Here is a 13,930-nt window from a genome sequence, read left to right on the forward strand (position 1 = left end):
TGTTGCTCTGACAGCGTGAGCTTCATCCCATGATGATGTCAGCACATCATACTTCCTTTCTGTAAGGCTGTCAGGGGAGGCAAGCTGCCCCTGTATCCTGCCTGTATTAGGATTCCCTTGCTCCTTTGCCCCTCATCTCCCTCCTCCATCTCTCCTTGGCAAATGCCTTGTCCTCAGCGGTCTGAAATGCACATTATGAAGTGGGCTTCCTGCAACAATTTGGCTACTCTAACAGAGAAGAGCCCCTGTTTCCTAATATGTGGGCATCACTTGGGCTGGTCATGTCTGCTGGCACGCCTGTAAAGTCTACTAAGTGTAAGACTTGTTCATTCAGCCCGGCTTGTACTGGGACAGAAGGCGAAGAAGGCTTTCCCAGATGTTGGGTTGAATTTAGAATTTTGTATCTATACTCTTCTGGTCCTACCCTCTCTGAATATAGGCTGCATAATGACCTGCTTTTTAGGGTGAGGAGATGAAACATGGGCCATATTTATTCAGTCATTTGATTAACTACTAATCAGAGATCAGAGTAGATTAGTTACTGTGGCTTAGAAGAACCCAAATCAGTGAATTTTAATACTGATTATTTTCTATTGCTGGGCTTTGGAATGTAGCCCATCCCAACTGCAAGGCAATTCTTCTCTTATATTTTTCTTATTAGGAATGATAAATTGCTATACAGAGAAAGAGAGAAATTGGAGGTAAAACATAAAGAATAAAAATCCCTAAAATCCCTGCAGTCTGGGACAACCATTGTTAACATTTTACATAGTTCCTGGTAGTATTTTTTCTATGCATTGTTTTGAAGAGGGGTACAAATCTATAATAATATCTCATATATAGATTTTACATTTCTCATTTTATTTTCTTTTTATTACACAACTGGTACATAAAATTGTAGAAAATGAAAATGAACATAAAAATAAAAAATTTAAAACTCCTTCAATTCCAGTAGACAAAGACAACTATTATGAAAAATTTATGTATATCCTTGTATTATATTTGTGTGTGGAATTATATAACTTTTTAAATAGCTTTTAATAGATGTATCATGCTATACATAGTTTATAATATGCTTTCTTTCTAACTATTGACCTATCTATACCAACATCTATTTCTACAAATACATAATGTATAATAGTGAGAATTAGTTAATAATTAAAGGTCTAGTAATGGTAGATTTATTAATAAACTATAGAAATAACCATACAAGGGAATATAATGCAGTCATTGAAAATGTTATGGTATTTTAGGAGAAATATTTCACAATGAGGGAGATATTCCTGTTATTATGTGTTATATTATTATATAAAAAAATCTGGTTGCAAAACAGTTATAGAATATGTCATATTTTTGTTAAGAAACAAACAGATTTATCCATGCCTCTTTGCTTTTCTCTTTAAAAGACATTAATAGTGGTTCTCTCTGGATAGGAATACTTTCCTTATCTTCATTTTGTTTCTCTGCATTTTCTAAATTTTTTACAATGAACACTTACTACTCTCATAGCATGAAAAACAAATTAAGTATACTTTTTCCTCTCATCATAGGAATTAAGATAGAAGTAGACATTCTAGGTAAAGCAATGTGTCTTCCTCTGGCAAATAATTTTAAGGTCTATCTTTACAACTGAATGTTGGTTTTATTTTTCATTAAAATTTCTAAAGCTGGGAATGTATTCTAGCAGAAGATAAAAACTGTACCCAGCTGTAATGAGATAAGCACAATTTTTAAAAAAAAGATAATTGATGGTGAATTCAATTCAATTCCCCATGGTTGGGATGCCTGGAGTTATTCTTGACTTTATTATCACACAATTTTTGTTGACTCAGTAGCTTGAAGCTTTCTGGATAAAAAAGTCTGAGGAACATGTGGCTGTTACTATGAGTAATGGCTTTTTCTTCCTTCTGGCTGGCTCTCTGAGTAGTTTATCATTACTTGTGGCAGCTTTTAAACACAATCTTATCATCTATCTTCATTTTCCCTTTTGTACAGTAATTCCAATTGTCTTCCATTAATTTTTGCATGTTAACCTATTTGGCTTAAGGGGGATTCTCAACCTCAATATTAGTATAAAAAAGAAAATCACATACGAGCATGGGAATTTTTCTTCTAAGAATCATTTTGAGATGCTGTTGGCATATGAAATAGCATCCCAAATGGGAAGATAATATCCTTGTTAATCAAAAAACTATTTAAAAACTCAATTAACAGAACATTATGCTATATAATTAATCTTCATTGCATTTCACTGATTTCTTTCCCATCCCCCCGCAAAGTAGTTAATATGTCTTTTATGTCTTTGAATTTTATTGTAATAATCAATAGGCTAAATTTCATAATATAAAGTAAGCTAGCTATAGAAGATAATCAGATGCTTTTTCTCTGCCTAAAGTAATTAAGTCAAAATCATCAGAAGTTTCTTCCATTCTAAGTTGTGTTGAATCTGCTGAGCCTTTGAGGGAAACTTAAACAAAACTAAAAGGGAAGAGACTGAAACAAATTCATGTGGCTTGACTTTTGGGAAATCACGATCAAAAAAAGTAAACAAAACAATAAATGAGAAAAAATTAAATTACTTGGAATCTGGAAAAACAGAAGAGTGGAGATCTGGTCATGCTGAGATAAGCTATGCTTGAATAACCCTAAACTGGCTATTTCAGAACTGTTACTTTATAGATTTATACACTGGCTTTTTCATTTGAGGGATTTTTTTGGTTCATATGCATTAAAAACTTCCCCCCCTGTTTTTCATAAGATTAAAATAAAACTCATTGTAAAAACTTAGAAAATAAAAACAATAAAAGGAATAAATTGACAAGTCACCCATAATGCACAGTCAAAATTAATCATGATAAACCTTCCAGTGTGTTTCATTTCAGTCTTTAAAAATGTTAATATATGTTTGATCATGGTATATACACAGTCTGCATTTTTTTTTAACTTGACATATGAGCATTACCCTTTCTTAATAAACGTTGGAGATAGGCAGAAAGTAAATCCCTTGTTTCTTGATTTATATTTAAATGTATACTCCTCAAAGACACACACACAGGATGATGAAATGAATCACTCTCCAGCTTATTTGCTTGTTGAGATGGTGTTTAATTTGTATATACTAATCCTCTAATTGTTATGCTATTCAATTAGCACCCTTTCGTATATGATTTTATTCTGAATTGTTTTGAGTGTAGATGGCCTCTTTCACAGCAAGGGCATTAAGAAGTTTTAGGGTTGGTAATTCCACTGTATAAAGGTTTACAGATTAATACGGAATCGGCTTCCATGTTCAACCCCTAACATTCTCTCTCTCTGACCCATTTATATCAACTCTCCCTAAACCAACAAATGATATAAGAAGAGTATGAAGGGAGAAGGGAGAAAGAGAAGAAACCATTACTTGATCAGTTTTTTGATGGGGCCCCCTCTCTTCTTGACCTGTGTTTCTACTAGAGAGCTTGATTGTGTCAGACAAGGACATCTGCTTTCCAAACCCCCAAATATATTCAGGGATTAATAACTTCTACTGAGTATGCCAAACACACAGGGACGGCATGTTTAGTTTCCTGAAATGTGTTCCCAGAATAACATTCAGTAAATCTTTAGACAGGAAGTCACATTCCAAAAACACCTGGAAATAATCTGCATTAGTCAAAAACTACAGATAACAAGTCTCACATAATTCGACCATAAATTTGTTATTTTTAAAAAAGAATAAGTACTATTTACTGAGGGCCTATTCTCTGCCAGGCATTCTGCTAGGCATCTTGCAAATATGGTTTCTAAGTTTTTCAACAGCCTGCAAGGTAAAAAGGAAAATGGGGGCTAAAAGAGATTGAAATATATGGTTTGCTGACTGTATCTCTGAAAATACCAAACAAGACAAGTCACCTCCACATACCATTAGTAGACAGAAGGAAGTAGGCTGCATTCTGCTGAGGGAGCCATCTTATTTTATTGATTTTTTCTTCTATTTCTAAACTCTTCAGGTAATCGAACTCGGGTTCATGGCTCTGGAATGTGCTGTAAACATTGTATTCACCCCTACGATGAACCTGATTTTTACTCTGTAGGAAGGGAAAAAAAAGTCACATGAAAGATTAAATCACATAAGCCAACTGCAAAGTCACCAGTTCCTTCCTTTTTTTGAGTAGAGTCATGAGGGGTGAGACGGGCAGGCCGTGTCCAAGTGGGCTGAAGGCAGGACTACGACGGCCATGGGTTTCTCCTTAGCTCAGTACCCTCAGGCTGTTGATCATGCACCCCTGGTGGTAAATACTGGCACCTTCAATATTTACAAATTTTTACTTATAAAGTATATACATAAACTGCTGCATGTCTTGGACACCCTTAGGAGTGAGTCATCCCATGCTGATGTCCATACAGACGTGTATCAATCCTTTAACAAGAACACAAAGCTATAGCATCTGCACCTTTCACTGGCCCTTTAAAATCTCATCAGATCTTCACAGAACCTCTGAGAGGTGCACAGAGCAGAGAAATGAACAATAGAGGCTCACAGAAATTAAAATGACTTCTCAAAGGTCACACAGCTTATAAGCAGTGGATCTCTCCCTCTCCTTTTTCCAACATGAATAACAAAACAGACATGAGTGCAGAGATGACATGTGAATCATTAGGAGAACCATGAGACTTCACACTGGCTTTCCCCCAGCGCTGATTATGCAAAGTGCACACAGCAGGAACTAAATAAATGGTGAGAGGACAAAACATAAAGGAAGGGTGTGCAGAAAGGGACAAGAGAAAGAAGAAAGGTGGACAGGAGGAAAAGATGGTGTGAAAGAGAGAAAGGGAAGAAGGGAAAAGAAGGAGGAGAGGTTTGCATTTTAGGACCTAGTGACCAAGAGCCTCAAGATTCAGGCTTTGGAAAACTGTGTTCAAAAATTCAAATCCAGGTCTTGCTAGGCATTTGTCATAAATGCTTGACTCTTAATAAAAGGCTCCATTAAAAAATTTTTATCTCTCGGTGGATACTGAACATTCAAACCCAAGTCTCAATTTATTGATGGGTGATGGTGCTGATACCCAGATGTTAAATGTGCTTGTGAGGGCACTGAGGTTCCTTGAACAAATTTTCCAGGACAGCACGTCTTGAGGATTCACGCACAGGAGCCACCCATGGGAATCAAAAGGAGGCCTGACCTAGATGTTGTCACATGGCTGTGTTTCTCAAGCTCAGTGTTCATTCAACCCCAAGTCTCACCGCAAAGCTCAACATTTAACTGCAGGTTATTATCCTCGACATTTATCCCTTATTGAACAAAACACCCTCCTTTGGAAAATGTGTCCCCCTTCTTCCTACTAATGAATCAGGCTCCCCAAATATTTCAGTAAATTAAAATAGGTGAAAGCTATAAATACCTAATGGGAAACATGGAGCGGAATATTACTGGCAACACCCTGCCTTGGGTAATTTATGCTAAACAGCTCTGGTTTCTCTTTATCATCACTATGAACCTAATTGGATTTTTTTTTAAATTGAAGAAGAAGGTTTGAAAATCAATTTTAAAAGGACTTTAAAGGCTGACATACTCGCTCCTATCCTGTTTACAGCAGAGAGAGCTAGTCCACCTGAAAAATATATTTTTACGAGTGTTGATTTGCTACCATCCAAATCAGACTGTCAAGTGTGTGTAGGATGTGCCAGACCAATTAGCACTAGGCAGCTCCGGAAAAGCAGGAAAAATTCCAGGTCACGAAGAGCTATTAGTTCCTACTTGCCAACAACATTTTCATGTTTCCAGGGCCAATGGAATAGGCTGGGTGCCTGATTTAATGCTGAACACTTGAATTCATACAGAACCCCGAGGGATTACGATGCCCTTATAGAAATTAATTGCAAATAATGTGCAATTACCAAATATATCACCTCTAAATGAGGCTTTCCTTTTTTGAGGGGAGGTGGAACACAAATGACTTTGAGGCACAAAGCAGGCTTTAAATTGCTAGGGAAGTCTCTTGTGAAACCTCCCTCCTGCACTGGGCCCTCCTGCTTTGCTGTGCCGGGTGAATCTCCCAGGCAGGCAGTAGCAGATGGGAGAGTTACTTGAACACAGACTGGCCTGCTGGAAGCTTCAGGACCATGCCGGCGGAGGCCAAGGAAATCAAATTGGGCCATAATTTCATTCTGACAGAACAGAAGCAGACACCAAAAAACTCAATTTATATGAAAAAGAGAAACAATTCCTAGTGGAACCCAAGTCTCAGGAAGAAAGGGGCTTTTCGAGATTCACTTGGAGTTAGAACTGCTGCTCAGAATGCATAGAGCATTCAGCTGCAGGGAACTTCGTGTCACCTATAGTAAAGTGTGGGCTACATGCCTTGCTCAGATGGCATTTTCTGGGATTTCACTCCCTTTGGTAGGGGGAGCTACCATTTTCTTCTTTTTTTTTATGGTTAGCAATAAAGTATTTTTAATTAAGGTATGTACGTTGTTTTTTTTAGACATAATGCTACTGCATACTTAACAGACCACAGTATAGTGTAAATATAACTTTTATATGCACTGGGAAATCAAAAAATTGGTGTGACTTGCTTTATTGTGTTATTCCCTTTATTGTGGGGGCCTGGAACTGAGCCCACAATATCTCTGAAGTACGCTTGTAAATTGTATGTATTCTCTTCTGACCCAAGGTATCCTTTTCATATCTGTTGGGGAAGGGTTACATTTTTTATCCTAGGTATTCTGTTAGGAGTCCCTGCATTTCAACAGCTGGAGGAGGATAAACCCCACTGAAAAAGGAGGCATTACACTCAACAAGCACCCGTGGAATTTTGCAGGTCAGATGAGAAGTGAGGTCGTTTTGAATGTGCAATACCCAGGTTTGGAAAGATGAGACCTTGCCCAGAAAAGGCTCTATTTTCCGGTGCTTTTGTGAGCCTGAGTGTGTAACTACTGATGTTAATGACTTTTTGGCAGTTTTAGTTTGCAAGCCAAGCAGCAAGGTTAAGGGCGACACGTGAGGATTAAGGAACAGTGGGAGGCCTTCTTTAAAAGAAGAAAATGGATATTTTGCATTCACTGCCACTTACCTCCTGCTCCCGTTGAAATATTACAACCCGACCCCCCTTGTCCCCTGTCGCTAGTAATTCTCCCGTGTGGTTGAATTCTACCGTAGAGATAATGTCAGCTGAAAAAAAGAAGACAAAGGCAATTTAAGTAACTGCACACTTACTCTGAAACGATAGATAATAGACATACTTTTCTGTGCATTTAAGGGCTTAGGGCTTTGTCTCTGCAGTGGAATTTACAAGGATTTTGTGTTCTGTATTTTAAGTGCCACCAGAAGTGGCACTTGGGAAAGTGAATTTCGTAGATGCCCACCCTGCACTGTGGTCTCTAGGAACAAGTGGAGAGAACAAAAGGAAAAAGCACATTCAGACCCTTTTGTTTTGGGCGAGAGAAAATGAATTTCTTTACAGCTCAGGGAAATGGCAATTTTCTTTGATAATTTCTACCAACCACAGGCTCTTTTCCCACCTGTGTCCTTCTGCATTCCGCTTTCTTCTACACCCAGAAACTTCCCCAAGTGAGTTTCAGTTGTGAAATCCAACTGAGGGCTGAAGACTGAGGAAGAAGGGGTGAGATGCTTGAAGCTCAGACACCGAAAACAAAGGGGCGGATCACAGAGGAATCGTCCGGAAATCTCCAGGAGCTGGAAATTCAAGGAGGGACCCCACAAATGCTCCCTCTTTTCTGGTGAGCCGAACACACCCTTCTGGAAGAGCAGGGCCTTATTGCAACCCCAGGAGAAAGGTGCTAAGAAAACAGGGTCACGAGGTCAGAGGGAAGAGAGAAATTTGTACTCTGTATTTCTTTTTTTTTAAGTGTATTTTTTTATTGGAGTATAATTGCTTTACAATGTTGTGTTAATTTCTGCTGTATAATGGCGTGAATCAGCTATATGTATATCTATATCCGCTCCCTCTTGTACTCTGTATTTCTAAACAGAGAAAATACACAGGCATCAGGAACTCAGCTCACAGATAATTGCTGAAGGAATGCCATCCTGCCAAGTCTTTCTTCAATGCTGGTTACCCACCCACCCCCCCACCCCCCCACCCCCCGCCCACCGAACGAACACGGACAGGTAAATTACCTATGATTGGATTTATTAGGGCTATTTTAAGAAAAATGTCAGAGGTTAATTCCTCTGCAATTATTCCCCTGCAGGGCTCCAACAATTGCTACCGAGAGTGCAAATGAGTTTTAAAAAAAAAAAAGAAGCAGGGGAATTATGACTGTGGCCTTTGACGGAAGTACATTCTGAAGATTATGTCCATGTAAGGAAAGCAAAGGGGAAACAGTGAGGTGGAAAACTAAGGCAATTACCCCTGAATAATTCAAATCTCAAATCTTACTTTAATATCATCATTTCAGGATTTTCTTTGTATGCCTGATTGATTCAGGTAAGTAGTGTAAAATTCTCCACTTTGCTTCTAACTGTCCTTTTCCATACATGAAAAAGCTTCGAATGGTCATTCTTTGTGCAGAAGGAAAAAGAATAAGGCATAAACCATAGGCACTTGCAAGCCAGGCACATTTAAAATAATAATTCATGATTTCTGTTTTGGCATCTTAGATAACTGACCCCAGTGGTAGCAGATTCAAATCCTACAGGGCCACGCACGAGGGGACGTGGAATGAAGTAAACCAGGTGAAGTAGCAAGCTTGTGTTCCCTCTTAAAAGACAAGTAGCTACTCAGTGTAAGCCAACTGTGACTATGAAATATTACCTGTGTTGCCAGATATTCTGATTTTTTTTTTTAAAAAGAAGCTGGAAATCCAGAGTTTTATGCAAAATCGCTTAAGTTTTACATATTGGCAACCAATTATTTTGTTCAGTGCCATGACATTAAAAAATATATAATCTTGTCTATCAGCTGAAAATGGTTTGTGGGTCACCAGCTTCTGACTTCTGGTCTCTAGAGTCTGCCTTCAGAAAAGGCCACCCCATTCCTTATTGACAATCTCAACTAGACATACCATCCATTCGATCAAGAAGACCCCTACAAATGAATACTACTTGAAGGAAACACAAAATAAGCTGCATGGCTACTCAGTTCCTGAAGTAAGTTTAGAAGGCCCATTTCTAGAACAAGTGCCCAAAGAGGAGCATGCAAGCCCAGCAAAGCTGGGAAGCCAGCCACCCGGAGTGAATTATCGGCCACTTTCCTTTTTTAGAGTTTGTGTGTCTTAGCAAAGCACTCTTGTGTACAGAGGAGACAAGAAGGCTGTTTAATGTTTGCAGTCGCCTCAGAACGCCCTGGTTGAAAAGCACTCGAGTGCTAGGATACACTTCTAACATTAGTTCCTGCTTCTGGCTTTTCAATGAGTGGCTAGCCATGGGGTTATTCACGAAGCTTCCTGGCTTTGGGGGAGAACCTAAAGCAGACATGGCTATTTCTTTTCACTTCCAGGCTTCTGTCAGGTACTAAAAAATGAGTCAAACACCTTACAGAGAGAAAGAGAAGTAAGGAGCAATGAGAGGGTGATGAGGAGACCAGGCCTGGGGGTTAACAGTGCCATACTCATGTCTTTAGGGCTAAGATTCTACTTGAGGGCAGCTGAAGCCCTTCCTCTCAGCAGCTGTGTGAACACAGATGCTGGAGCTCTAGGTGGGTTCCAGGGCTAGTGCACTGACAACAAAGACATGGGTCTTCCCTTTTGGTGACATTGAGTATTGGAAGGAAGAGGTAAGCAGCTCTTTCCAAGATCAGCCTCTTGCTCAGTTTCCAAGAAAATACCATTCCAAGGGAATCAAAATTCAGTCTCCCAGGGATGACATTCATATTGTCTTTTTGCCTGGACTCTTTGAAAATGTCTTCACTCTCTCTTTAATATGCACACAGGTCAAATCAAGGTAGGATTCAAGCTCAAGTCCAAGCCACATGATCCAAGGCAGTATTATTAGAACTTTGCACTATGGGATAACAGGCATGGTCCCAGCTATAAAAATACCTCCTTCGTTTTCTAAGTGTTATCATTGTTTGTGCTATGTCTCCCTCAAGAACCTTGTAAGAGAAAGGTTGACTGGCATGGCAGGATTCTGAAATTCCTTAGTCTGTTGCCAAGTCCTTGCCTTTATTTTAACCCTGCCAGGCAGGTGGTCTGTTTATTGGGTTGCTTATATCTGGCTACTGTGTGCTTCCCTTCAGAACATATGCATTGCAGCTCAAGTTAATACCTGTTTTGAACTTTTATGTTTCCTGACTCATTTATCATGGCTAAGCCAGTAGGTGTAACCAGAGTATTTTACCGCCCTATCCATCTCTGCATAGCTTCATCTATGACTGTTTAATAATTGATGCAAAATTCATGAATCACCCCACATTCCAATTTCAAGATACAGAAACTTCTGATACAATACTCCTGTGCTTGCAACATGCTCTTGGTAGAGCAGTTTAAATTAGAAAACATACAATGCTCAAAACAACATGACTTTTGTTGAGTATAGAAAGAGGTTATGGCGATAATAATAAACTAGCAAACTTAGAAACGATAACGTCACCTGAAATCATGGTCAGCAGAAATTAATTCATCAAGTTCAATTAAGGTTCAGTTCATCAAGTTCAATTAGAGGACATTTGCCTTTAAATGATAAGTGTATGACAACTCATTTTCTTAAATGCCCAGCTGAATCATGCTATTATGCAAAAAGCTATAAACTTGAGCATTTTCTCTCTGTTCTATAAAGATGTGAATGAAGTGCATGTTTTTAACTAAAAACAAAAGGCAGAAGCCAAAAACAGTTATAGAGGTCAAATGTAGTTAACATGATTTTTTAAGGAAATCCTGGGAGGTATGACGTTTGCCCTGCTCCACATCTATTTGTGCTGATTTAATTTCCACAAGATGGTGGCCTAGTAACCCCATTTCTAGTTCAAAAGGCACTGATAAGATCAAGTTTTTCATTTTTAAAATCAATCTCAGCATCCTTCAAAGGTTCCAGACTAGTAAGTTCATACATAAAGTTTCCATTTAACTGAATAATAGAAATTGACTTGGCAATTATATGCATGTTATTGTGAGGCTAAAGAAAAGGAAGGACCCCCCCTTGTTTATGCCCTAATCTCCCCCAATAAACCATGCTAGGCTGGAGTCTATGCAATGCCAGAGCACTGGGCTGAGTACTAGTATTGGGTGATTTTTGATAAAACGATGGCTCAGTGTAGACTTAGGACCTAAAGCCAAATCCTCTGATGGGACAAGATCTCACTGACCAGGTCACTAGCATTGGCCTCTCAGCATCAATCACAGGGATTGAAATGAGACGGTAATGCAATTTAGCCTTCAGAGTCCATTAAATGTTGTATCTTTCATCTTGGAAACATCTGGGAGATAATACTATAAAGTCATATATGTACTTTATCAGCTGACTAGTTCTGCAATATTTGGCTTTCTTCCTGATGAGGAGGTCAGTTCTAACAGAATCTGCTGTTTCTTCAGCTAGGATAAGGATATCAGCAAGGATGGAAAGTAGGTTTCCTAGCGGATAACAATGGTGAAATGATGGTAGCTGCCACAAAGTTTGTGTTGAGAAGAATTTGGGAGGCCACTTCCAGGTCAAAGTGCTGTGATTAATTGGCAGTGGTTCCTGCGGTGGGGGGGGAGGTGACATGTGGAGCCTTTGTCACTGCTGTATAGGAGTTTCCAGCTAGATTGGCCTTGACTTTGTGGATCATTAAACAAATGGGATTCTTAGGCTCCCTGGAGGGAATTAAAACTACTCCTTCCATCTACGTAACACTGTGGACTCCTTGCATTCTGGTTCACAGTCCAAAGTTGGCATCCATTTTCTCGGATAAAGTTTTCCCTGGTAAGTTTCGATGACTGAAATAGTACATTGGAGTATATTTTCTACCAAAATAGGGGGGAAAAGGAAGTCTGGTTTTGGCCAGACAAGATATACCCAAGTACTGCTACTGGGATTGTGCCAAAATGATCATGTTGAAAAGATATTAATATATTATAAAATTTTAAAAAAGAATCAGGTAATAAAATAGTATGTGTCAGATGACCTCAATTTTGTTAAAGTATTTACATTTTAATGTATGTTTTTTAAACTGGTAAAGTAATATATACTTACTAAAACTTCCATTAATACCAAGATGATGATTAGAATATGAACTGAAATATCCCCCAAAGATAATAATTAACTTCTATAAATACACACACAAATAATCATAGGAAAAAGTCCATCAGGGAGAGTACAGGATGATATTATTTTGGGGTAGGACATGGATGAATAAATTCATTTTTTTTTTTTTTTTTTTTTTCGGTATGCGGGCCTCTCACTGTTGTGGCCTCTCCTGTTGCGGAGCACAGGCTCCGGACGCGCAGGCCCAGCGGCCATGGCTCACGGGCCCAGCTGCTCCGCGGCATATGGGATCCTCCCAGACCGGGGCACGAACCCGTATCCCCTGCATCGGCAGGCGGACTCTCAACCACTGCGCCACCAGGGAGGCCCAAATTCATTTTTTTATAGTCTTCTAATTTCTCAGCATTTTCTAACTTTTTTACCTTAATTATAAATACTTGAAAATTTTTTAACTTTTAAGCAATTTTAATTGACTTTCAAACTGAATAAAGATTTTAACATTTACCTCAGTGACTTTTTATTTATTTTTTAATTTTATTTTATTTAATTTTTTAAACATCTTTATTGGAGTATAATTGCTTTACAATGGTATGTTAGTTTCTGCTTTATAACAAAGTGAATCAGCTATACAAATACATATATCCCCATATCTCCTCCCTCTTACATCTCCCTCCCACCCTCCCTATCCCACGCCTCTAGGTGGTCACAAAGCACCGAGCTGATTTCCCTGTGTTATGCAGCTGCTTCCCACTAGCTATCTATTTTACATTTGGTAGTATATATAAGTCCATGCCACTCTCTCACTTTGTCCCACCTTACCCTTCCCCCTCCCCGTGTCCTCAACTCCATTCTCTATGTCTGCATCTTTATTCCAGTCCTGCCCCAGGCTCTTCAGTATTTTATTCTTTTTGTTGAAATGGTAAATGGGCGTGTTTCCTTAATTTCTCTTTCAGATTTTCCATCATTAGTGTATAGGAATGCAAGAGATTTCTGTGCATTAATTTTGTATCCTCCTACTTTACCAAATTCATTGATTAGCTCTAGTAGTTTTCTGGTAGAGTCTTTAGGATTCTCTATGTATAACATCATGTCATCTGCAAACAGGGACAGCTTTACTTCTTCTTTTCTGATTTGGATTCCTTTTATTTCTTCTTCTTCTCTGATTGCTGTGGCTAAAACTTCCAAAACTATGTTGAATAACAGTACTGAGAGTGGACTACCTTGTCATGTTCCAGATCTTAGTGGAAATGGTTTCAGTTTTTCACCATTGAGAACGATGTTGGCTGTGAGTTTGTCATATATGGCCTTTATTATGTTAAGTTCCCTCTATGCCTACTTTCTGGAGGGTTTTTATCATAAATGGGTGTTGAATTTTGTTGAAAGCTTTTTCCGCATCTATTGAGATGATCATATGGTTTTTCTCCTTCAATCTGTTAATATGGTGTATCACATCAATTGATTTGTGTATACTGATGAATCCTTGCATTCCTGGGATAAACCCCACGATCATGGTGTATGATCCTCTTAATGTGCTATTGGATTCTCTTTGCTAGTAATTTGTTGTGGATTTTTGCATCTATGTTCATTAGTGATATTGGCCTGTAGTTTTCTTTCTTTGTGACACCTTTGTCTGGTTTTGGGACCAGTGTGATGGTGGTGTCGTAGAATGAGTTTGGGAGTGTTCCTCCCTCTGCTATGTTTTGGAAGGGTTTGAGAATGATACATGTTAAGCTCTTCTCTAAATGTTTGATAGAATTCGCCTGTGAAGCCATCTGGTCCTGGGCTTTTGTTTGTTGGAAGGTTTTTAT

General features: G+C 38.7%; 1 protein-coding gene across 2 annotated transcripts in view; it reads right to left on the reverse strand.

The window, feature by feature from the left end:
- The window catches only part of PPP2R2B (protein phosphatase 2 regulatory subunit Bbeta), a 456,765-nt gene that overhangs the window by 98,715 nt on the left and 344,120 nt on the right, over positions 1–13,930 (reverse strand). For both annotated transcript variants that reach the window (XM_060092035.1, XM_060092036.1), the window contains 2 exons: positions 7,054–7,151; positions 3,902–4,067 (listed from right to left, as the gene is read on the reverse strand). In XM_060092035.1, coding sequence (XP_059948018.1) covers positions 3,902–4,067; positions 7,054–7,151 — 264 coding nt within the window. The remainder of the gene's footprint in view (positions 1–3,901; positions 4,068–7,053; positions 7,152–13,930) is intronic.

Source organism: Mesoplodon densirostris, chromosome 3 (assembly GCF_025265405.1).
Source record: "Mesoplodon densirostris isolate mMesDen1 chromosome 3, mMesDen1 primary haplotype, whole genome shotgun sequence".
Taxonomy (NCBI): domain Eukaryota; kingdom Metazoa; phylum Chordata; class Mammalia; order Artiodactyla; family Ziphiidae; genus Mesoplodon; species Mesoplodon densirostris.